Source organism: Ochlerotatus camptorhynchus, unplaced genomic scaffold (genome assembly GCF_037179485.1).
Source record: "Ochlerotatus camptorhynchus isolate MF236.1 unplaced genomic scaffold, CSIRO-AGI_Acam_v1.1 ptg000112l, whole genome shotgun sequence".
Taxonomy (NCBI): Eukaryota; Metazoa; Arthropoda; class Insecta; order Diptera; family Culicidae; genus Ochlerotatus; species Ochlerotatus camptorhynchus.
The window spans coordinates 1,448,755-1,475,212 of record NW_027040602.1 but is presented as its reverse complement, the minus strand read 5'-3'; the positions used below and the strand labels follow the sequence as shown (position 1 = coordinate 1,475,212).

Here is a 26,458-nt window from a genome sequence, read left to right as displayed (position 1 = left end):
CGTGGTACTTCTACGATATTTAAGAAATTCCCATGAATTTCAAAAAACTCCGAACTTCAGGGAAGTCTTAAGATCTTAAAAAAAAGTCCTTCGAACTTCGGGGAAGTCCCATGAAATTCAGGCAATACAAACTTCAATGAACCCTTCAGGAAAGATCTTAACGCTTCAGGGAAGTTCTACGAACTTTAGGGACTTTCTATGAACTTCAGCAGTTAGTCTTTTAAATAATAAGAGTTATTAAAACAGCGTTGTTTATGAAATCTTTTAATCATATGATTTTGAAATCAAGTTGTAATCAAAATTCCGCTAAATGAGATCCTTAATCGTTGACAATTTGCGGAAAATTTAAACAAACTGGACATCCGTAAAATTGTTAGAAGCAAAGGTTTGTTTAAAGAGTCCTCATTCATATCACACTTCGCAATTTAACCTTGAGATAAACTAGCTCGTTGGCTAAAAATCTCAATAATAAAGTTTGAAAAATCGCAGTTTCAAAAACAGACATCTCAAGATTTAGAAATTTCAGAAATTAGATAGGGCTCCGCGCTAGTCCGTCGTATCTCAGCTTTTCTTCGTCATACACCTCTAAAATCGCTCGATATCGTGATAGCAAATGTTTCAGTGTCAATCGTAATTAATCTTGTAATCAAAGATGTTTTTGCTATTATAGTTTTAAGCACATAGAACGGAAATAGGCGCCATGATACGACGAAGTAGTGCGGCGCCATACTAGTTTCTTTACAGCAAACAATCAGATAAAGATTTCACGGGCATTCACAAGAACCTTAATACCTATTTTGGTTTGTGAAATTCCGCATTGCGCGAAGAATTATGGTACAAGGATTCACTGTTAGTTATATTTGTTTTATTATTTTTTTTAAATATATGGTTTTTAAAACCAGGATATTTTTAAATCATTAACCAGGAAAACCAGGAAATTCAAAATGGAAATTCACTTGCCACCCTGCGTAGTCCTACGCCAAAAGAAGTTTTTGTCGGAAGGATTCGGCGCTTCACTGAAAACAAGGAAGCATTGGATAAAGATTCGAAATGCAGTTTTCAGATCGTCGGCAACTTGCGACCGACAGAAAAAAAAACAAGCAACAACATTGGCCATCTGTAATGGGTATTTATTTAGGTATCAAAAATTAATTACTTACGGTACATACCTATCTAAAATTCTTCGCTCATCTTGGTGTTGCAGCTGGTCCATAACAGCCTCCATCATTTCACCTCTTTATTTCTCACAAACACAGTGTTCATTAACATTTTTTTTGAGATTCTTGGGCGGTTACGACGAAGTAGCGCTCCCCGAGCAAAGCTGAAGATCAAATTGAAATCAAAATTTGCTGTTATGATGTAACTTATTTTGAATACCCCAGTTGATCTCATTTTGGTTGACTTAACGGTTAACACAGCAAAAATGAGAGCAAAATTTTACACTGTTGAAGCAAACGGAAAACTAATCCTGCTTTCAATGAAATCAATTTGATTACTGATTTTGCATCCATAATGTTTAACTGAATACGGGCCTAGAGTAAATGGTTACCATTCATGTTTCTCAAGCTGAAAGACTTAGGCTCCAATCTCACCGCGGGCAAGTCACGAATGACCTAAAATGTGTTAAACAAATCAGATAAACGATAATCATTAGTTCAACGACAGATGAATTTCAATTAAATTTTAAACAAGACGTAAACAGCAGAACTTCAAGTTAAGTTGCTTTCATTTAAAACGTCTTGACTGCATAATGAAAGCACAATATGATATCAGACTTATGTCGCAACATTTGAAATCAAAATGAGTTTTCATTATGATAGAAACTGCAAACTTTAATATCGATTTGCTTTCATTTTGTTAACCGACTTTGCTCGGGTCTACCGTACTGCAACTTTTGTTAGGAACTGAAAGTGCTAGTTGAAAAATATGCTGTATAATTTGTTCAGTCCTTTACAACTTTCATAACTTGTATCTTCTGCTAGATATCAAATTAGGCAGAAATATCTTGAGGTTATATTAGCTAAAGTATCTACTATGATATGGTATACACATATTATGAATCGGAGAAAGTAAATCTTCTTCTTATTGGCCACCTGAATCCCCAGGTGGGCATAAATATATGATCTATCGGGGGCGGGCGATTCGAATTACAAATTTAAAAGGGTGTGGGGGGTTCTGTCAAGTGAAGTATGTTAAAATACAGTGGGGGAAATTCGTTTAAACGCAATGTCATTTTTGCGTTTATTTTCAACACAAAAGATCGAGACAAAAAATCAAATATAGTTTGTCATAGCCCATCAGAAGTCTCGTATTTGAGAACACAATTTGATTGGAAGTTCATAATGACTTTTGAAAAAATCCCAAAAAAGGTGATTTTGGGGGGGAAATTCGTTTAAACGCACTTTTAGTTTTATTAATCAAATAGAGTTCACAGTTCAAAAATCAACAATAAACAATAGTTAATACTTCGTTTGCTTTCCGTTTTTCTGAATAGTTTCGAAAATTCTGTTCGGCATTGATTTCACCAGCTTCTGCAGAGTTGTATCAGGTATCAAGCTCCAGGCTTCTCTTACGGCTGACTCAAGTTCACGAACTGTTTTAAACTGCCTTCCGCCTTTGTAAACCTGTCGTGCCAGGATGCCCCACAAGTTCTCGATAGGATTTAGATCCGGACTACGAGCTGGCCAATCCAAAAGACTGATGTCTCGTTCAGAAAACCATTTCAAAGATTGCTTGCTGACATGAATTGCTGCATTATCCTGTTGAAATACGAAATTTTCCGGCATAACGTCTTCAGTAAACGGGATCAAAACATCTTCCAGAAGCTCCAAGTACTTTCCCGAATTCATCCTGGTTGAAATGGTGGCAATAGGGGTCTTTCCATGGATCGAAAAAGCGGCCCAACACATTAGAGTACCACCTCCAAAGTTCCTGCTCAACTTAACCTGCGGAGATTTCCTCAAATCGTGCCAATAATATGCGGTGCAGTCTGGGCCGTCCAAATTGAATTTCTTCTCGTCAGAAAAAATAACATTGTCCCATTCCGTAGTCCAAGACATGTATTTTTTAGCGAAATTCAATCTGGCGCTAATGTGGGCCGGTTGAAGATTGGGTTTTTTTGCTTTTTTGGTGTACTTTAAGTGGCCACTTCCATGTAGAATCTGCCGTACACGCCTCTTAGAAATGGAAAGCCCCATTTCTTGCTTGATTTGCGCAGCAGAGAAGTTTCCAGAGTCTCCCATTTGTATGATTTGGTTTCGGACACGGTTGGTGATCTTCGAATTTCCCTTTGTTTTCTTTTTTACGCCATACGTCTTGCCTTTTTTTAGCAGGTTCCTGATTGCTGCTTCCGATCTGTGGATCACACGTGCAATTTTGCGATTGCTCTCACCGCGACTTTTGAGTTCTCGAACCAGTATTTGCTCCGACTGGCTTAAATACTTTCCTTTACCCATTTTGCCGAAAACAAGCAACAACTACCGCGCAACGCAAATTTAAACTCGTGTTAATGGCGAACGAGGGCTATACAGTGTAAATATGACAGATGCGCAAGATAACAGGAGCATAGGTACGCTCAATGCGGCTTTACGTTAGTGTGCGTTTAAACGAATTTCCCCTCTAAAATCACCTTTATTGGATTTTTTCAGAGACCACAATGAACTTCCGTTCAAATTGTGTTCTCAAATACGAGACTTCTGATGGGCTATGACAAACTATATTTGATTTTTTGTCTCGATCTTTTGTGTTGAAAATAAACGCAAAAATGACATTGCGTTTAAACGAATTTCCCCCACTGTAGTTCCGCACTCTTTAATGTCAACAATGACACGCAATTTAAGAACGTATCCTATTGTCGTTTCTCTAGTAGTGGTAAGCTCCAACCGGCATTATCCTCGGGTTAAATTCCGATCACGAATGTCGGGCTGCTTTGCTGTCGACATCGGTATTAATCAATACGATCCTAAGCAATTATTCAAATCGACAGCTCAAGAAATATTTGGCAGATCCAATCAAGGCCAGTATTAAAAGTTAATCCGAGTTGGAGCAGAACCACCTTACATGATTTAAAAGCATAATAAGTCTGTTCCCGTACTTGCTTTTGCTGTAAGTTTATGCAGCTAGCTTGAAGTTGCTGTAAACAATGTAAAACATCAAAAAGAGCGTACGGGAACATGCTTTTGACTTTTTCTTACAGAAAATCAAGTACGGGAATAGACCTACTTAAAAGTAAACATTTTGGCTTTCTAGCTGAAGACACTTCGCGGAAAAGCGATGGACTCACTACGACCGTGCGACCTCTGCAGCGAAAGAAAAGCAGAAACGAAAAAAAAAAAATAAGTCAAGGTTTACTAAGGACATCTGGTACGCTTATAGAGAAATTACCAGCTTCATGTAAACATATTATGTATGCATGTGTACTTTTAGAAAGAAAATAATAGCAAATGAGCCGGGAAATCCCCTTGTTTACAAGAACGATAAAATTAACGAATATGTTCCAATGAAGGCAGCGATTTCAAAAAGTGTTTTTTTTTTTGACAAACAATGGTGAATATGCCTCAGTAATCGAAGTAGGCCGCGCTGTGAAAATGACGTGTTTTTGTTTTGCTGCGTCGTTTTCTTTCTTGTGAATATGTTAAAAATTTACAATTTCATATTTAAAGAGTTTAATTATAAGTACAGAAATGTTGAAAAGTGCGTTCAGGTGTCGTTTGTCCCATCAAATGCGTTACAACGCTCAGCACAGTTCATTTGCCTTTTCGTTCATTTACAGGTTTTATCCATCTAAATTGAGACAATCATTTTAGATCTTACTAGATACGCGTCAATCAAGTATTGCCCTACTGCTTGATTGAAAATTTCAGTACAATATCAATGGTGTATATTAGCATCGGTAATGTATTGGAGCTGGCTATTGGAGCTACGGTAGAGCTGCCACCTTATAACTTCTAAAAAATTATGGCAGGCAGATTTTATCCATAATGACACTACCAAACAGTGGGAGTTAGATTGTAAACATACACAAACAATGGTGAATATGCTTCAGTGGAATCAATACAAAATGTACCACTGAAAACTGTTCTTCAAATAATGTTCTTTATACTTTCCCGTGAAAAAAAAATGCATGTATGTATTTTGTTTAGCTAAGCTCTGCTAAGCTTAGTCTTTGAAATTTTTGTTTTGGTACTCCTCTATTCAGGCTGGATATCCGAATTCACGTACTTAAAGTTGACCACAGACATATTTGTTTGGATTCCATCGAAAACATCTTTCACTATTTTAAAACAGGATCTGAAGAAAGTATCGTTGTCTTCACTGGAACATATTTAATTTTGCTTCGCTAATTTTATCGTTTTCGCCAAACGGGAATTTCCCAGCTTGTGTGAATTTATCTTATTCCGAAAAGTACAGATTATGCGTGTCTATTTGCATGAAGCCGCTGACTCCCCTCCCACAAGCGTGCCAGATGTCCTTAGTGAATCTTGACCCCGTTTTCCCCGTTTCTTCCGTTCTTTCACACAACGTAACGCTGCTACAGCGGCCACAATGAGTCTACCACTTTTCCGCGAAGTGTCTCGCGGCAGAAGATTAACGGACACTGCGAAGCGTGCCAATTTCAAGTGTAGAAACACACAAAGTTCACACGCCGCATGACGCGGTTCGTAGGAAAATCAAACTTCCTCGGAAAAAGAGTAAACAAATGGACCGTCGCTCTACACAGTGTAGATGTGCTAATCTACTATACGTAGTGTCTGTCAGCGGGGAAAGTAATTACCATTGGCCTCTCTCTCTGCATGTCTGTTTTTCCAACGATCAACGGTTTACCCTCGAAAAAGAAAGATCACACCTATCGCTTGCGCAATCGAATTAAAATAAACGCACCGACTAACGATTCGGTCTCGTGGTAGATAGAACTAGCGATCTAGGTGTAGGGTATATGTCGGTAGAACGTTCCGTTTTGAAATCGCTCGTGCTCGGGTCCGCGTCCTATTAGACAACATGTGTGTACAACTCAGTCTGCACAGAGGTGATGACGTTCTTCCCACGCATCGTGTGTGGACAAAGTTTTAGCTTGCTCGTGTTTCATCGTTTACATCTCTATATCCTGATGAAATTTAAGTAGCTACCTGCCACGGGTCGTTTGGATGTGAGTTGCAAGTGCAACAGAGCAGAATATTATAGAGATGGTCATAATTTCACATGATGTTTATTTATTACAAAACTAAAAAAACTCAAAAATAATTTTAAATTGGTCTTTCCTCTTGAACCTTCTCAAAAATTGGGGCTTCTCATCCTTCTTTTTCCTGGCTGACGCTTTTACATGATATTGTGCCTACACTAAAATTGGTGTTCTTTGAAGCGCTGCCCAAGCAACCAAAAAGCCCGCTAATTCACCTTTCAGTAATATAAGGCTGATACACGGCTAACATAGGGCATGCTAAGCTTTATATTAGCCGCATATTAGCCTTATATTGCAAAAAAGGCGAATTAGCGGGCTTGTTGGCTACTTGGGTGGACAGCTTTCTATGGCAACCAATGCGTGACTTCGGCTTGGTAAAACCGATCTTTAGCTGAGCCCACATAAGGCTTCTCATCCAGTCAGAGTGAGGCCTGACCTCTCGTTCAGAAGGCCATTCTTCGAAACTGAATTCTTGTACGTTTACCGTTTTAGATACCTTCAAATGCCTCAGCAAGTTCAGTTCAACAAAATCCAACAAATTCGTAACCAAACAAAAACAAATACAGCTAGTTAAAGTGATGAAATCATTACTATAAATTGAACACCAGTGGACATTAAGGTGGGTCTATCGTATGTATTGCGGCTCAAAACCCCCTGCTCACTACTGCTCTTTCGATCTGTATTGAGGTCACCTACAACTATGCGAAATTTGAACGAATTTGGTTACGATCTGGAGAACTTTAAAGTTTGGGGATGTTTCTCAGAGTCTTAAACTATGTTAATCATCGATCGAGTTTCCACTTGCTGCAATTACGGCCTCCACACGCTTCCGGAATGTACGGCAGGTTCTAATAATGTAGTCTGGATCCATTTCTCTCCAGGTACGGGTCAGTTTGTCTGAGGCTTGCTGTACCCGGGTGGCGTTTAGAACAGGCCTTGGTCTTCATGACGCGCCATATTGAGTAATCCAGCGGATTAACATCGGGGCTGGATGGCGGCCACATATCCTTCGCCCAGAACGGAAGATGGTCCTGCAACCACTTCTGAGTGCGGCTCGAGGTGTGGCACGGAGCCCCATCTTGTTAAAATACAACATTTGGCTTCGGACCGTAATGTTCTTTGATCCACGGAAGAACATACTTACTTAAAATCCCGATGTAGACCTCCGTGTTGACCTTGTCGCCTTCTGGAATGAACAACGGGTCCATTTTTTGTTGCCATCGGAAGCCACCAATCCAAACACCATAACGCTAGCAGGATGCTTGATCAGATACACGTTCTTGTGCTCGTCGGCCACGTCTTTTACCGGAAGAGAACTAATATACCGGTCGGTTCTGGAATTTGATACGGGATCGACGGTTAACATGCTCTCGTCGGTGAACAGGATTACCGGATTTTTTCGCTTAGGAAGTTCAAGATTTTCTTGCATCGTTCAACTCGTAGCTCCCGGATGCGGTTGGTAATCATGTGAGTTTTTTTTTCCGTGCCCTCGACTTCGCCCCGCAATCTTCCTTTACGATCTTCCGTGCCGTAAAGTCACTGATCCTGTGTTCCTTTGCCATTTTCCTTATTGAACGCACTGGATTCACCCGAAGCTTCCTTTTGATAGCAGCGATAACCCTCGGAACCCGAGCTTTTCTCGGTCTAAAACCCTTTTGACGGTCCATCGGCGATTGAAATGTCTTTTTGCGACATTTGCGCGTGGGACAAATCACTGTCAAACTAAGTAAATCATTTTCTTTTATACAAAGCCTACTACGGTATGAGTAAAGAGCCTGAATTTATAAAGAGACGACACGTCAAAATTGGAACAATCAATTATCTGTCAAAGTCCTAGGAAACGTTATTCCAATCGAGCAGAAGACCTGTCGAGGTGTCGCCTCTTTACTCAATTCAGTCTCTTTAGGTATGAGCTATAGGTTACGTGCATGCAAAGAAAACCGAGGCATTGTATGCACAGGTGAAACGGGAACCTTATTTGTACGATGGTGCAAACATTATCACGCATACAGTACTACACAACAGCTATTAATATTTTACTTCAGGCCAAGTGCTACGCATTCCCACACAAAATACCAACGACGACGGCAACACGCTGGACAGGAAGTGGAAAGTTGCAGAGATCACCAGTGAACAAGATGGCTACAGCAAAGCCTCCAAGGAGGGATGCTAGTTCTAGTGTTCAACGAGATGTTCACACTGAAATCCAGCAGTAGCACATCTCTAGACGAACGAGTCGGGAGAATCAAAATGATGCGAGGTCAAAGGAAGATCGACGAACTCATAGATTTCATTAAGGTCAGGGCAGTACTGGATAGGTATCAAATTCGGATGAGTGGTGACATTTGTTTGATTGGTCTTTATTAACGCGAAGCAGAGATTTTCAGTCCTAGGCGCAAAACGGGAACAACATGCATGGAAGACAAAAACTGAAAATGCTGAAAAGACACCACGGAGAAAGCAAAGTTGACTGAAGCGAAGGAGACGTCGAAGGGACCTCCGATTCCACATGTGGATAAGAGAGATAGTGCTACGCTAGGACAGGAAAAGGTGCCTATACAACACAAGGATTTCCAGGAGGTCAGTATGTGGCGTACTGTCGAAAATCAGAAGAAGAAGAAGGATACAACAAGGCCTTAAAGACGAAATGACGTACGCCGCACTCCTCCTAATTGTGAGAGAAGATCCGCATCTAAAGGAACTTAGAACCAACATGTTCAACACCAGGTGCACCCAAAAAGGCGATATGCTCTTTGAGCCGAAGAAAGAACCGTCAATCAAGAGCTCAGCCTAGAAAGAGCTCGTTTAAAAAACGGTATGTGAGGTGGCAATCCTGAGGGCTCTATCCCAGGCAGCGTTGGAAAAATATTAAAAAAAAAAACAAATGTCACCAAAGAACAAGATCACGCTTGATTTTCTTAGGCAAAAATCAACAAGCAAACAACTGCGGTTGATATTGCAAGCTGTGATATCACACGGTAACAAAACTCACCAGCTGCAAATCTCTTCAAACTGTGGTGAGATTAAGTTTCATGATTTTTGCTTTACACTTCCACGATGGTCGTTCCTGCCTCCTGTTCAACATTGCGCTAGAAGGTGTTATGAAACGTGCGGGCTTTAACACTCCGAACACGATGCTCCTGCTAAAATGTGTAACGGCAAATTTGCAATCTTTGAAAAGCAAAGCAAAGCCATTTATTGACCAATTACAAATCTGTTGGCGCCATTTGGAACTGCAGACTTTTGGTATCAATATATATAAAATCTATCGATACATTGCTGAGCAACAATTTTTCAAACCTTGCTATTTTGTCGTTACACATTTTACCGGAGGCATCGTGTTCGGAGTGGTGCGGGGCACGATCTTCAATAAGTTGTCATTGTCGGAAGAACGTTTCGGGCCGTGGCGGAGCAGTACACTAGGCTGAAGCGTGAAGCAGAGAAGGTTGGATTAAAGTGAATACGTCGAAGACAAAGTATCTGTTAGCTGGATGAACTGAGCGCGATAAGACTCGCATAGGCAGAAGCGTGACAATCGACGGAGATGAGTTCGAGGTGGTGGTTAAATTTGTGTACCTCGGATCATTCGTAGACGCATAATTGCCGGAAGTCGTGCTTACTATGGACTCCACAAGACCCTGAGGTCGGGTAAACTTCACTCTTGTACCAAATGTACCATGTACAAGGACCTGCAAGCACTGGGTGTTTTTGAACGACGAGTGCTTAGGACTATCTTTAGTGGGGTATGTGAGAACGGTGTGTATGGAGGAGAAGGCGAGCTGGCGCACCTCTATGATGAACCCATCAGTATCCAGAAAGTCACGAAAGCTGGACGGGTGCGATGGGCGGGACACGTTGTAAGAATGCCGGATAACAATCCCGCAAAAATGGTGTTTGCCTCGAATCCGGCCGGTACAAGACGCTGAGGAGCACAGGTGGTTAGACCAAGTGGAGCAAGATCTAAGAAGTGTGGAGTGGTCAAGAAATTGGAGACAAGCAGCCACGAACAGAGTTAGTTGGCGTAACATTGCACAGTGGTCCAGAATGCAGATTTAGGTGAAAGGATATGTTTTGATCCTTAAATTGAAACTTTAGACTAAAAGTCCTTTCTACAAAGTTTTTCCTTATAGTTAGGCCCTCATTTTAATGACAATGAATTCTAGGGTGGTTCTTATTATCATTAAAATCAAAAATCTAACTTTTTTGTTTGAAGAAATTAAGGTATACATTTTTCGGCAAAGTTATAGTTGAGCAAATTTAAAGCAACTTTGTGTAAGAAAACTTTTTTGTGCCTCTTCAATTGACCGATTTAGAGCTATTTTCTTGAATTGAGTTAGGGTGTCTCTAAAAAAAACAGTTGTTTTGCTCTAGTTTTCTTATTTAAAATTTCTCAGCAAAGGTGTCTGTAAATAACTTTTAGATCTTTAGAAGGCGCAAATTTTTGCTTGTCATTTACATTATAACTGTGCGACAGCAACCAGCATGAGATTTCAGGAACAACTGAAATTCGTGCTAGTTGGTTGAGCTAGTGAACTAGATAAGTGTAAACAGCCCATTAGGTATGGAGGTCCAGCCCAATGAGGTATATACAGGTGTGGAACAAAAAGGTATTTGTTGGTATTAGTAGCAAAAAAATTGTAAACAATCGATGATGACGTCAAACTCACAAAACAAACTAGTGGTGAGAAAGCATGCTTTGTATTTGTTAGTGGAATTACTTTAGCTTAGTGCAAATTAAATGTATGAAATGTACTAGAAACTATCCGTGTTGTTTTTAGAAGTGTCCGTTTTCCTCCTGTACATTAGACAACAAGGACGGCTGTTTAGTGAAATGAGTGCCAACGACTTCAAGTTAACGAGGAACAACCTGGAGACGATGGAATGAGCAGAATGTGGGCAATTTGATTAAAAAGTTGTATTTATGAATCATAAGGTATGTTATATTTCCACCAATGTACAATGAATAGGACTCAAAATCAGTTATTCAGAAAGATTTAATGAATAAGATGTTTTAATTTTCGGGCATTTTTTCCAACAATGGCATCCCGTTCGTTTCCTGCTTCATTTCCGAGGGATTTTTCAGCCTTTCGTTTCATTGCTTTTTTCGGTTCAATTTTGTATTTGTGGATTTTTCTCTCCTGTAATCTCTTTTGCATATGCTTCACTCGGATATTTATGCGTTTAGTAGTGTACGTACGAATAATTTTATCTGGAATATCAGGGAACTGATCCTTTAATTTCTTGATGGTTCGTTTCTGTACATCCGTAGTATTTCGAAACCCGATTTCGCCGTAATCTCTGCCAGTGATATTGTGGATATGATTGAAGTAGGCATCCAATTGATTAGCCGCATTATTCCAAGAATCTGTCGGTTGAAGTAGTCTTCCGTATGAAAGGTCTTGAATATAGTTTTCTTTATTCATTCCTTCCTCAGATGTATCCATAACCACCTGGGTTTGATTGGCTAGCGTTGGGTATTCTGTCAGTAAGCTCCGTGCTATGAATCCGTTAGCATATTCCACGCCGTCAGCTTCTTCGAGAGTTCGATTTTTCGACATAACCTGCCATGACTCGAAATCTTCGACATCATCGTCTATTTCTTCAATGAATGCCATATGCTGGGTTCCTTTTGAATCAGCTTTTCGCTTCCGAAATATGTTAGCGACTAAAAAATCTTCTTCCATGGATACGCTTTCGGTGTTTTGATGCCTTTTTAGATGATGCTGCAAATTTTTACCCAGAATGGCTAAGCGGATACGATCAAGCGCCTGCAGAGGAGATGGATGGTCATGTGTCCCGCCATTCAATCTTAAAATTGCGAAGAAATTCTCTAGGAAGTCCTGATTCAATTTATGCGTCAATATGAATGATATGCCGAACTTAACCTGCATAGTCAGGTATAAGTTTTTAATTGACACAATTGAGATGAGGATGGCCTTCTGGAAAGTCTGTAATTACAGTAAACAAATAAATCTCATCGTGTGCATGTATTTAGTTTTTCATTTACCTGAAGATGGGTTGCTGCTGGCAAACACTGCCTCGTTAGAGTCCTCATATTCTTCATTAAGTAAGCCATATCGTCAAGAATTTTGTCCTGAAGAGGCAAGCTACTGCCGTAACCTGTCTTGCTTGGCGAACCTTGATTCAATTGGTAGGAATTCATCACATCAAACCATTTATCGATGATTTCAATAACCTCAGCGAGAAGTATCGCTTCATTGTATTCGCCGAAATGCCTTCGGAGATTCACGGCGGTCGTATGGCTGAGGAGCTCCGCAGCTAGTCTGACGTTCTGCCTTTCAGCTCGAGCAACTGTCACGTGCCTTAGAGATAGTTTGAACATTGAATTGAACTCTACATTCCTGAATTCGGGGCCATCTTTCGCCAACGGTTTTTTGAGTGTTGACGCCTTTTCAATCAACAGTTCCAAGAACTTTTTTGTTACTAATTGCCCTGTTGAATATAAATTAATACTACTTAGGGGTCGTCCATTAATTATGTCACACTTTTAGGGGGGAGGGGGGTTTTGGAAACTGTGACGAGTCATACAAAAAAAAATTAAGGTCCATACAAAACATGTGACAAAGGGGGGAGGGGGGGGGGGTTGAAAATGGGCCAAATTTGCGTGACATAATTAATGGACCAACCCTTATCAGTAATACTTTATTTACGCTCAGTGAAGGAGAAGGTGGGGCAAGGTGGGTAAGTTCATTGAATATTTTATTTATTTATTTGTCAGCATCAACAGGGTCAATGTTACCCCAATGATAGTTTTATTTTTCCAGCTACATTGAGCCTGTTGATGTTAATCAATCAATCCATCTTGCCCTAATATAAATAAGGGGTAATATAACATGTTAAGGAATGGTCAATCATACCTTTGTAATAAAATCCATGGTCCAGCATCCAGTTCCTTATGAGCTTAAGAAGGTGTGGGACATCGGGAAAGAAATATATATTTTCGTGTGTAACAGGGTGTTGCATCGCGGTTTGTTCTTTTGAGTAGTCTATTCCTATTTCTTTCCACAAGCTCACATTTGCTCCTCCGCAGTCATGAACGTTCGCTACAACAGTGAATCCGATTTCATGAAATCGAGTAATGATGTCGTTCAAAATTGTTGTTGTTATCTGTCTGTCAAAATCCACAAAAACCGGTTGCTTCCAGTTTGAAAAAAGACCACGAGCTGACACAACCTGCATTTCTTTGTGTGGGCCCACAATACTATCATTCCTTTTGTCTCTCTCCACGGTTTCGTTAACGGACATTTCGTCGTAAGCTAGCACTACAGCTTTCTCGCGGCTTGTCATTTTACTTCCAACAATTTTCATAACCAAAAACACTTCGTTCAGGATTCCCCTTCTCATGTTTATACAGGAGGCCCACTCTCGTAGGCTTCGAAGGCATGGTAGAGGGATTTTCATTTCGTTGCGTACTATCTGGTACGCAGGCTGACTGTGATACCTATAAATAGAAAAAGAAAAACGAATATTCATGCAATTGGGCTGCATAGTTTCGAAAAACAAACACATTTTAATACATCATCTGAACGAGCTTCGTTTTCTGAGCACAAATATATTTTTATCGATTCCATAGACATTCATATCGATTTGTAAACCAAGTTTTAAAATGAGAATAAATTGCTTTATCTATTAGAAAGGTACAAAAACTACTAGGTAGGAGGTACAAAACTATTTGAGCGCTTTACTTTTATGTTTATCAATCGATGCTATGAAACATGATGTATATCCTCATGCAAAAATAGAGCGTTAAGGACTTCGTTTACTTACTGACGAAATTAGGTAATGGTACATACTGTCAAAGTTGTCAGTTACCCTTAAATGCTTAAAGGGGAAATGGCTCTAATGTCGGCCTATGGATCTAAGATTGGGCCCATCGCTAAAAGTCTGCTATTTATCAATTTTATCTAGATAAACGCGTCATTGGGACGGTACTAATGGATATTTTTAGTCGCTGTTGAAAATTTAGTCGATTGCTGAATTTATGTATGGGCCCAAATTAGGGGCATATAGGCCGACATTACATCCATTTCCCCTATAACTATAAATTACCTCAAAGCAAATGCCATTGCGATCTCCGCATTGGTCCATACAACTTTCTTTTTTACACCCAAGATCAAGTCGATTTGATTAGGAGTAAACAAAGTCAAAAATGCCGCACGAATCCGATGTTTGATAACACATTCGGCAACAGAACTCATTTCACTACATGCCTTCCGTAGACATGTATTATCTTTCTGTAAATCGTCCAGTTTTTTCTGCTGATTTTTCATAACTTTATTGCAAGTTATAAGTTGCGCGTCTCTTGCCCTTAGCTATAAAAGAATGTATATTAAATATGTAAAATATTTCGTTTCTTTTGAAACCTTACCTGCGCACGCAAGCTACGAATAGTTTGGCGTTGAGTTTTAATAATAACAGTTAAACGACTTACAGTTCCAAGTTTTGTCGTATTTACTGTTGGTTCAAAGCTTGGATCCTTAAGTGACATTTTGTCCACGCACGTTGAACTGGAAACTGGAAAAAGTTCAGCATCGACAATACCACTGTCGAATGTTTGACTATTCTTTGTCGTGTTTCCCGTAAATGCACAGTTAAGATTTGGTTTATTAGTGTGAAGGTTATCAGCATCAGAGCTAATAGAAACTTCAACTTCACTTATGTTGGTCCTTTTAGCTTGAGAAATGAGCATCGCTTCCCAAAGAACATCAAAGTTTCCAAAGCTCGTGACAGTATCATTTCCGGGAGAATCTTCATGTGTACTTCTTTCGTTCCGGTTATCGGGAGGGTTGCGAATCGCTTCCAACAAAACATCAAAATTCCCGTTTCGCTCACCGTTGAGCTCGACATACTCATTGTTGTTCGAATCATAAAATGTACTGCTCAGCATAGGCTTGAATGAATCGTCATCAACCGAGACCAAATCGTTAGTTTTATTTGGGGATTGATGTGTTGAACCGTGTTGATTTTCATTGGTTTCGTATGCTTGCATCAGCTCGGAAATCAGTTCTTTACGAGCCCTCCGCTGAGCGCGCACTGACCGATCCGATAATGGTGCTGACTCAGGTACACGAATTGATGGGACAGCTATAAAGCAACAATTATGTAATTCAATAGGTAATTTAATTTGAAAATTTAACTGTATACCTGATTTTCTCAAAACACGGCGCGTATTGGTACTATAAAAATTATCGAAATCATGTTTTTCGAAATGCTCGGAACAAATGTAGCGCTTGCCCGATTTTTGCTGCGGTCCACAAAATGATTCCCATTGTTTACATTGGGATTTGTTCTTTGGAAAAACGTGCAAACTAATTGAACATCCACTTTTTTTAATGTGGTATTCAGAAACACCGCATCCTTTCACGGCACATGAAGGCATTTTTAGCCAAATTCGATTAGTACTAACAATATACGAGACCGAAAATAATTCGCACTTGCTGGATTAGCTTTGCTTCACTTATTTGTAAACACGGAGTTTTACGTCACGCATTTTCACGGATGGTAGACTTCGCGATATTTCACAAACACTATGACATTATTTTGCATCACACGACCACCATTTTACGACCATTGCCTCACCTGTATACATCTCATTGGGTCCAGCCTGGGTTACAGCGCTGGAAACCAAGCGGAATCAAGTGAAATGGTGTTCCACGTTCGAGTTATGACTACGTATGCGTCATCGCTAGATATTGATTGCCACAAGCAAACAGGACAGTAATGCAAATATTGCCAGAGTTGCAGCAAAAGCGAAAACGGTCAGCGACTTGCAACGTCGACTAGCTCACCTAAAGAGAGGTGCATGAGCACATAATCCGACAAAATTGTATGGATAGCTGTCAACGATTTTGTTTGTTTGTAATTTTTGAGGCAGTCATCGTAGTTGATCAACTAACCCCGGTGTACTCTCCGAGTATCGGTAACAATTGATAAACAATTTTCAATTAAGGCTCTACATACTGTCCCCTTGAACTGAGTCAACAATTAAAAGGAGTGCAGTATCATGAGAGCATAGTACGTATTTGTCTTCCAATTAAGTCTGTACGCGGTAAAACCCAGACATTGTTGTTACAGGAAAAGTAAAACATAAACATCGCAGACCGATCAAATGTTGTACAATCTCACTAATTGTTATCATACTCAAATTCAATTGTAATTCGTCGACATTTCCACACAGTCTTTAATGTGTACTATACGTTCGTATTTTGATGTGTAATTGTATCTTTTTGTATACGTATTATTTATAGGATGTTTAGGTGCTAAAAGTCATAGATTGACCATCCCCACCGGAGATTACATTACCGACTAAACTGTTGCCATCATACTACACTCGTTCGAGGCAAGGGGCAGATTTTCCCTCTGCTTTTTTTTCACTACTTTCGGACAACACCGTGTGGGTTTTCATTTCACACACGTTTTCCTCACCTCTTCCATGTAAAGTGCAGTTTATTTTCCTACAGTTTTTCGTCGTGCTAGATCAGTCAGACGACCGGCCGGTCTGAGCCGAAATGACGACGACGGCAACGTTTTGCGTCGTGTCGTCGTATATTTTCCTTTTCCCAATTCGTTTTCCGCTCTCCCACCGAGCAAGCACAAATCTCAGCATCGGTGGCGGGTCAGTCTATCAGAACCAAACGTGAAGAGCTACAGACAAGATCTCAATTTTCGAAGCTCGTCAACTCGAAACGGCGGGAGCATTAAGTGGAATATCGCCGCTAAGGAATATTATATCTATCATGTGACAATGTCGAAGAAGAGAGTTGATTAACAAGCCGACCAAATATAAATAGTGATTCAGTGTACCTGATTTTTTCTTCGCTGTAAAGACGTTCAATGTGCTGCCCGATTTTTTTTATTAGTCATTAAAAGACATATTTTAAAGGTGCGATCGAGTTTCACGAGATTTAAAATGCGTTAAGTGGTTTAGTTGAATAAAACGTGATTTCAATTTCTCTGCTTTCCAACAGTTTTATCATCAAATCAATGGAAGAGTTTGTCCAGAATGACTACATCATCGCTTACTTCCATCAGGGCATGAAAGATAACAGCAAACCGTCCCTGCAGTTTCTGTGGAACTCATACAAAGAACTGGATCGTAGTTTTAAGAAGAATCTGAAAAAGTTATACGTGGTAAGTACTCGTTTTTTTTTTCTCGATTAAATTTATTTGATTAGTGTCTTAAGTAGGCGTACTGTCAACTTTCCACAAATCGATGGATTCGGTGGTCCCTTCATAAGTCGATATTTTCATATGTCGAAGCCTCCTTTGGTCAATGATCTGTGTAGTGTTATTTTGATTCTTTAACTCGATATGTCAAAGGTAGAGCCTCTGAATTATGTGATTGTGATGTTCAATTCAAAGGAACTTTATAAATTGAGTACCAAGGACCTGTCGGCCATATCCGAACATATTTCTGGTTTCCTTGGGGATATTAATTCATACCAGAACTGCCGTTCTACGCATATCCGTCCCATGTTCTAAAAGTTGTACAAAATTCGAGATGATGTCGACAAAATGCGCCAGAAATTGTCTCTTTGTGTATCCCGTTAATCGCTAACAGTAATCCAAGGCAACATAATTTGTTTATTTGGTTCTACATCAACAGACTGGGTTTAGTCCTAATTATGGATTAAGCAATACTAGGATTTTTTTAAATCTTTATTTAAGAGATTTTTAGCCGAAGGCTAGTTCATCTCTCTACTAGGAAATACAATATATTCAAGAAGTAACAAGCTGCAGAAGCCGTGAAGTCAAACTTAATTCCTTATTCTTAAAAAATATATCACGGAATCTCTGTCGCAGCGTCTCGCGTGCCTAGTGAAAATCAAATAAGGAAGCAACACGATTGAAAACCCTTTGTAGCCCATTGATAGCACCATACGAACTATAGTTTGTACAACGAAAAGGTATCCTCAGCATTGCGTTGTTACGAAGTGCTCGTGGTTGAACGTTAACGTCGATTTGTTGTAGAATAGAAGGACAACCGATTCTGCCCTGTAGAATGTCTGCCACAAACAGGGCTCTTGTCGTATCTCTTCGATTCCACAAAGGATCCAGGTTAATTAACTGGCACCGACTTTCGTAGCTTGGAAGGCGGCGATGAGAATCCCTCCAAGGCAATCGTCGAAGGGCAAACCAGATGAATCGTCGTTCAATAGACTCTACTCTTTGTACACCGTTTTGGTAATTGGAATTCCATACTGGGCCAGTATTCTAACACCGACCGGACGAGGTAGCAGTAAAGCGACTTCAAACAGTAGATGTCCGTGAAACTTTTAGCTATCCTGAAAATGAAGCCGAGTTCTGGATGCCTTGTCGATCACGTACGAGATATGATGGCTGTATGTGAGTTGACAATCTAAGATGACTCCCACGATGACACGATGAACGTCAACGCCTTCTAGGATATAACTGCCGAATTTATAACCATGCGGTTCAGTTGGCACCAATTAGCAAAAGCGTTGAGTTGGAGTTGGAGAAGGTGGCAGTCAGCGATGGCTCGGATTCGGAGATAGATTTTCATGTCGTCTGCGAACGGCAGTCGTGGACCGTCGAGGACGAGATTGACGTCGTTTAAATGAACAAGAAATATCAACAGGCCGAGGTGGCTACCTAGCGGAAGTGGAGGCGAACCAGCCCAAGGCTGAAAGCCTCCCTAATAAAGATAAATAATAATAATAATACCTAGCGGAATACCCGAAGTGGTAGGGAACGAAGGAGATCAGCAGTCGTCGATTTCAACTTCCAACTGACGATTAGATAGATAGGATGCGAACCATCGTAGGAGACTGCCGTTTATACCAAGCCTATCCAGTTTGGCGATCGCTATAGGATGGTTCAACTTATCGAAGGCGGCTGATAGGTAAGTGTAGATGACATCTGTTTGCATATGGTCTGTCATACTCTCCGTAATGTACGAGGTGGGACACAGGAGGTTGGAAGTAGTCGACCGCCCTGCCATGAAACCATGCTGGTGTTCGCTCAAGTGCTGCTTGAAGTGAGAGACTAATGGTTCCATAAAGACCAACTCGAACAGTTTAGATATGGCACACAACGATGTGATGCCGCGATAGTTGTGTAGTTCTTATGTACTGGAAGCATCTCAGCTGATTTCCAGCAGGAAGGAAACACCCCACTGGAGAGGGACATTTCGAACAGAAGGCAGAGAGAAGCCACCAGGCTATCGATGTGTTGCTTGAGAAAGACGGAAGGAACTCCGTCAGGTCCAGGCTTAAATGAAGACTTCAGTTGCGAAGCCGCCCTAGTTATCATAGCAAGGTCGATGTTGATAGCTGCCAAAGATTGACCATACATTGGAACATTACTGGCTGCTATAGAAACGTGCTCGTCAGGTAGGTTCTCATCCGAGAATACATTCGCAAAGTTGGTTGAGAACAGACGGCAAATGTTCTGAGGGGATGAAGCTTCTTCGCCGTTCAGTGCCATAGTCGATGGAAGGCCAGACTCCTTTCGTTGCTCATTCACATAATTCCAAAAAGTTTTCACCGATAACATTGGCGACTGGTTCGTTGATACGCATGATTGATCCTCGCATAATGGTCCTTGAGTTGTAGGGTGTGTTACTTGGGGTATTTTCTTAGCGCGGCTCTTTTGCAAGACTTTAACATACGGAGTTCACTTGTTTGCCAAGGATGATGATTACCTTGTTTAGGAACTTTTTTTTTGACGTAAGCCAAAATATGCGAGAGCATTTGGCCAGCTGCATTGACATCGGCAGGGACGAGTACCCTGTGCCAGTCCAAATTCAAAAGAAGTTCCCCAATACTGTCGTGGTCAGCATTTCGGAAATCGTAGGAGACCTCAAGGGGGTGGGGGGGTGGTGTTGGAATGACCACAGGAATTTGGTTGCCTTCAAGTGCAATAACTAAAGGAGGATCATCAACGGAGAAACATTATTATTATTTAGCTTTATTTAGGAGGCTTTCAGCCTTAGGCTGGTTCGCCTCCAATAAAACGGAGAAACAGCCATAGACAAATGCGGAGCAGTATCCTGAGCGGTGACGAAGCAAAGGTCTAAGCTACGATTGTTCTCATTAACCACGCTTCAGAGTGATGATACTGTAATGATCCAAAAGGCTTACAGCTCCAGAGTGAAATGTAGAACGGTCGTGGACCGGATACATGAATCCACCGTTAGATAATCGCCAAGAAATTGCCGGTAGATTGAAGTCGCCATACATGATCATCCTCTCGCGCGGTCAGATCGAGTGGATCGATAGAAAATATATAGTAGACAATAGTAGTATAGCTATTGTGATATTGGAAGAGCCAGCGTGTGGTCGGCCCACAATGGTACGAACGAGGCCATTACCGCCATAGGACGATAAAAGAACGCGGCTTCAACATTAGCACGGAGTAACTTGTAGCGAGAGAGCGAGAACCACTAGAACTACGGAGTAGCAAAGGCCTTCATCAGAGGGCCTTTTATTTGATCCGCTCCACGATTGTGTGCTGATGGACCCGCCAAGCCGAATCTAACCGCGCTGAGCCACCAACTTCCTTCATCGACGACGAGAACGTTCTCCTACCCATGATCCCTCGAAGCAGTGCATGCCTAGGAATTTATTCAAAACTTCCTTTCTTCTCCCTAGAAATACGGTGGAATTCATCTTAGAATCTCTTAGGACCATATCTCAACATTTTTTTTGAATTCTGGACAGAATTTTTCACATGTTTTATTGGAAACCTTCTCAGCATTTCTTTTGAATTAACATTTTAATTCTTTTTGAATTCACCACACATTTCCATAGGTAATCTCGATAGAATTCTATGACAAATATTTAAATTATTAAATCCCTGAAAGTTCGTTTGAGTTCCAAAGTCTTGAAAATTGTCCAGGGTGAAATCGAGGTTCTTTATTTTTTCAAGATCCCACATTTTGAATATTTTCTCAGTCCCAGATTGATGAATTTTTTTCCAATTACTTTCGAAATTTTTAAGGTTTTCACCGGTAATTTCAAAATGAAAATTCACTGGCCACCTCGTAATCGATTTTTCTTTCTTTTCGGAATCTATATTTTGGACTCAAAATAATTAGGTACACTATGAGACTGATTTGACGGAAACATCATTTCTCATATTACCTTATGCATCATATCTAATGACCACATTGCATTAATTAAGACCGCTCCGATAATTATAAATACACTAACGAAGAACCGTCTTTTCAAACTGCGTGAAATATTTCACAAAATCCTGGCTGCATCCTGATGTTTACATCCTACTCTAACACGTGATGTCAGTTTTGTTTGAATATTTTGCGATGAAATGTGAAATAGCGTGGCCTTACTCATGAACAAAGAAAGCGGATTGCGCACAAATGGTGTACCGTGAGTGGACTTTCCTTAAGAAAACTGGCTAAGGAGGAGGGTGTGAGCGTTGGAGCAGTACAAACCGCATTACGGAAGTATGAAGAATCATGCACTTTCGAAGATTCTCCGAGGCGTTAAAGAAAACCTGGTCCCATTGACCCTGCAATCAACCGGAAGATAAGAGATCGTTTTAAGCAGCATCCATCAGCATCAGTGCGAAATGTGACGACGAAGATCGGTACTTCGCCAACAAATGTCATGCGGGCCAAGAAAAAATTGGGATTGGAAATCCATCGGAAGCAGAGGCAAGCAAAACGAAGCAGGCTGCATTTATGAAGATAGGAGCTGGGGGAAAAATCGGGTTGTATAATCATGGACGATGAGACATACGTGAAACTCCATTATCAGACTCTGGCAGGACCGCAGTTCCACACTTCGCCCAAAGTAAAAGGATGTTCCTGAATCAGTCAAAGCCATTTACACCGAAAAATTCGGCAAGAAGGTCATTATTTGACAGGCGATACGCCAGTGTGGAAAAAATCGAAGATATAAACACGATACTTCAGAATCCAATAAATGGATGAAACGTGGACATCTCGTACCGTACGTTCCGATTTTGATAATTATATTGGTTGTTGGAAGCATCAAAGCTAGAAAGGTTAAGTGATGCTCCATTTTCTTCAGACGGTTGGGACATGAGCACTAACTCTTGTCCTAGCCTTTTATGGCTTATGGCTATAGCGCCATTACTCGCTTTCTGAAAAGAGAAGAGGGAAAGGAAAAGGAGAAGGACAAAGGGACAAAGGGGACAAAGGGAAAAGGATCATGCTAACTCTATGAACATAAACAATATTTTTGATTTGAAATATACAATATAGAAATACATAACGGCGGTGGTCTTGTCACTATTATCAAGTCATAAAAAGTAACAAGCACTAAAATTTATTCCTTTGATTACTGGAAAATCCTGATTCCCTAGTTTGAAGTTGTCACAACTAGGGTTCGGTGGTAGATCTTATACCAGTAACACACCACAAAAAGGTGATCTCCCAATGTTACTGGTTTGAAAAGATAAAAATTTACCAAATGGAACGAACTCACCAAGTTTAGCCAATTGAACCTGAATGCTGCCTGACATGTGTTGATGTAGAAGTTCAAATTGTAGACAAAGCTTGACGAAGATCAACATGAACTAGTCCGGTTTATAGTAGTTGTGCGGAATGTCTTTCGCCGATTTGAGATAAACAAATGATGCATGCAGTTGATTTTTGATCGTGCCAATAGTCAGGTTCAACGCTGTGACTCAACGAATGATTGAACTAATGATGGGACGCCTCGTGGAGGCTCTACTTGGCTTCGGAACAGCTTCTCAGCGGCAAATAATAGGGATTGAGGAACTAAAAATTGTCTCCTGGGCCTAGTTTTGGCCGGATCAGCAACCGATTATAGATAAAAAAAAACTCCACGGAAAAAAACAAACGTCAATTTCGATCACACGCACAGCCTACTCTCTAAACAGCATTTGAACATTTGAAAGCAAAATGGTCAAAAACTTTACACTGGTTTTATTTAATTCACTAACAAAGTGTATTTATAATTTAACCAAATTTAACGCATTTGACAGATGCAATTTTTCTTTCATTCATGTAGGGGAAAAGTTGGCTTCGGCAATACCTTAACCTATTATCGTCAGGTGGTAAACAAAGTCCTAGAGCACTCAAATTTGGCCAATAGTTGCTCTGAAACACAATTTATCCACATGCCAAAATGGAGCTCTCAAGGACGTTGTTTACCCCCCTGACAATAATAGGTTAAGGTATTGCCGAAGAAAACTTTTCCCCATTTGCAAAAAAAAAAATCCACAAAAAGTTTTTCGTGACGATCTTGTAAAGTTTTCGAACGAATTGGATATGGCCAGATTTCGATCGAATTATCCTAATTAGCAACTCAGTTCAATTTTCGAACAAGTAAAACCTACTATTTTATAAACTGTTGACCAGTAGCTACTAGTGCGGTCTCATTTTGCTGCACCAACGTTCAAACATCAACTTGAACTAACAATTGCCAACTGTGTTCTTCTCCAACTTCCAGGTGCATCCAACGACCTTCATCAAAATGGTGTGGTTTTTCTTCAAGCCAGTAATTAGCGAAAAGTTTAAGAGCAAACTCATCTACACATCCAGCCTGGACGAGCTGAAACAGTCATTAGGATTAAATACGCTTAAAGTGCCGGACACTGTTAGAGAGTAAGTCACCCTCGATGAGGAAATCTAAAGCGGTTCTCATTAAAAATTGATTCCCACCAATCAACAGATTCGATGAAAAAATCAACAGCAGCACCCGCTACACGCTACGGGGCAGTAAATCTAGTCTCAAGAGCAGCCGCTCGATGGAAAACATCCCCAAGACGACGCAGTTTGGCGTATCGCTCAAGTTCATCATCGAGAACAGTGCCTGCCTCAATTGCATTCCACCGATCGTGCGCAAGTGCGTCGATCATCTATCCCTGTCCGATGGTAAGTGGCGTCTTTGATCGTATAAAAGTAAACCTATCTAACCTTTCATTCGTTCAAACAGTAATCGATACCGAGGGTATCTTCCGGCGGTCCGGGAACTATACTCGGATAAAGGAGCTAAGGGAAAAGTTAAATCAAGGCGAAGAGGTGAATCTTTCAAACGAAGACACGCACGTGGTGGCAGCTCTGCTGAAAACGTTCCTCCGCGAGTTGGAAGAACCGCTGCTCACCTACGAGCTGTACGACGACATCGTGCAGTTTGCCGAGTGGACCACCGAAGAGCAGCGATCGAGGAACGTCAAGCAGATCCTTCGGGAGAAACTGCCGGAGGAGAACTATGAACTATTCAAGTACATCGTCGAATTCCTAGGTAAGATCATGGAGCGAAAAGATTTCAACAAAATGACCTCGTCCAACCTGGCGATCGTCTTCGGGCCAAATCTGATCTGGCCCAAGCAAGCCCAGATGTCGCTGGACGAGATCGGGCCCATCAATGCGTTCATCGATTACGTCCTGCAGAATCAGGACGATATCTACTTTGTGGATATCAACAAAAAGGACGGCGGTTACGATTAACAGCGGCTGATTTAAGTTAAGTTGGGATTCTCTGTGCGAACTTTCTTATGTTGATTGATGTGCATTTTCTATTCGATGTGTGTATGATTTTATGGTGGGAGATTTCCGGGAATGGCAAATAGCTTTGCTATGTGCCATTTTCGAAAGTGTACCTAAAGTATCGTGTGTGCACAAATGATCGTTTCGATTTTCTGTATGTATAGGAATTTAAGTTCACTGAAAAACCGTACCTCTACAATTATGAATTTGTTGTACGTAGGCGACTACTACTCGTGTAACTAAAACAAAACATTCTTTAACGCTAGTGTGATAGGAAGTGCGAGATTTTAGCGAGATGAGTTTGTAGATATCGGCGCGAAAGCGTAAGGATTTTAACAGATAAATATAGGGAAAAAAGTGTAATTGCAATCGCAGAAAGCACACAATAATAGTCATTATTAAAGTAAATTGTTGGTTATCTTTTTCGAATAATTTATACAAATAAGGATTGATTACGTTGTTTAGACAAAGGAAACACACAAATTACGGATCGAAACCAAAGACGAACGGATGTAAATATTTCAGCAATATTACCAGCAACGCTCTTTAGAACGAAGGTTAGGCAGCTGATTACGGCCCCCCCCGAGTCGCACAGGGGGGCACATCTCAGGCATTTCCGTTGTCTCTTTCCCCTTCACGAGGAGAGTTTCTGGTGTGCCAAAGGGAGCATCCCAGAAACAAAAGAAAATTCAAATCACTACCGAACCGTAACAGTCTGAAACTGATATCAATAGTTCTTCTCCACTCAAATCTAAACAATTTTATCGATTAGATGCCATTTAGAATGGAACTGAAATAGAGCTACTAGACCAGTCTACAGTTACTACTATCCATTTCGCTCATCTTAGCTCTACGTAAAAGTTTTAACTACTAACCTGAACTAGTGGATCCCCTTTCCCTGGAATTCGCTCCCGGAGGAAAAGAACTTAAAACCAGAATATCTATCGGAAATTCAATACGACTGTTGGAAAGAAAGTGGCAGCAACGCGCAAGGTAATAGTAGGTAGTCGGCGAACTTAGTTTCGAAACTTATAGAAGAAAGGTTATATTGTTCTCTAGAAAGCGCACGCAATATGGGTGGATCCGAGTTGTATGGGAACCGTGTCGTTAAAGTCTATTAGTATACAGTAAGTGAGAGGGGCTTCAATGCGGAAGAAATTGTACATAACCTGTCGCTAAAAGGAAGCACTCGATTTATGGGATGGTGAGTCTAGCGAAAAAATATACAATCATCTGACACATATGAAGACGCACTGGTGGTTATGAATGGTCGCAGGCCTGTAGTTTTGAAGAATCCTTAAATCCATAAATGCTTAAATTTGGCGATGGTCTGATAGTCTAGTCTAGTCTACACATAGACAGCTAGTTCTTGACAGAATCCTGGAAAATGATAGAAGTACTTATATAAAAATACTGCATTTTATTAAGAGGCAACATTTAAATCCGACGCGGGATTGTATTTTTCTATGACAAATTTGTATGTGTAATGTGCAGCAGGCCACTCTCGATGTGTGTCACGCAATCGTCTGTTTACTCGGCAGCAACCATTGTGTGGTCCTCCTCATTGCTCTTCATCATCAGTTCTTTCGGTCGATGCGTCGTCGATTTTGGAAAGCAACCGTTTCGTGATGATTGTGTAAGTGCTGACCACATTTTGCGTCCATTGCTGCAATGGAAGCGCTCTGTCCCCCATTGCAACAGCTTAAAGCGGATCCCGTTCTGATGGAGCAGGCTTATTGGATAGCGGATGATAAAGTGTTTGGATCCTCGGCTCTGTAAAGTTCATTCGATTGAGC

At 40.7% G+C, this 26,458-nt stretch overlaps 1 protein-coding gene across 2 annotated transcripts in view; it reads left to right on the top strand.

Annotated features, from left to right (window-relative positions):
• RhoGAP68F (Rho GTPase activating protein at 68F) overlaps window positions 1-25,909 on the top strand; it is an 81,581-nt gene extending 55,672 nt beyond the window's left edge. For both annotated transcript variants that reach the window (XM_065219909.1, XM_065219908.1), the window contains exons 6-9: window positions 17,167-17,329; window positions 23,623-23,777; window positions 23,845-24,047; window positions 24,109-25,909. In XM_065219909.1, coding sequence (XP_065075981.1) covers window positions 17,167-17,329; window positions 23,623-23,777; window positions 23,845-24,047; window positions 24,109-24,623 — 1,036 coding nt within the window. In that variant the 3' untranslated portion in view covers window positions 24,624-25,909. The remainder of the gene's footprint in view (window positions 1-17,166; window positions 17,330-23,622; window positions 23,778-23,844; window positions 24,048-24,108) is intronic.
• Window positions 25,910-26,458: the final 549 nt, after the last annotated feature.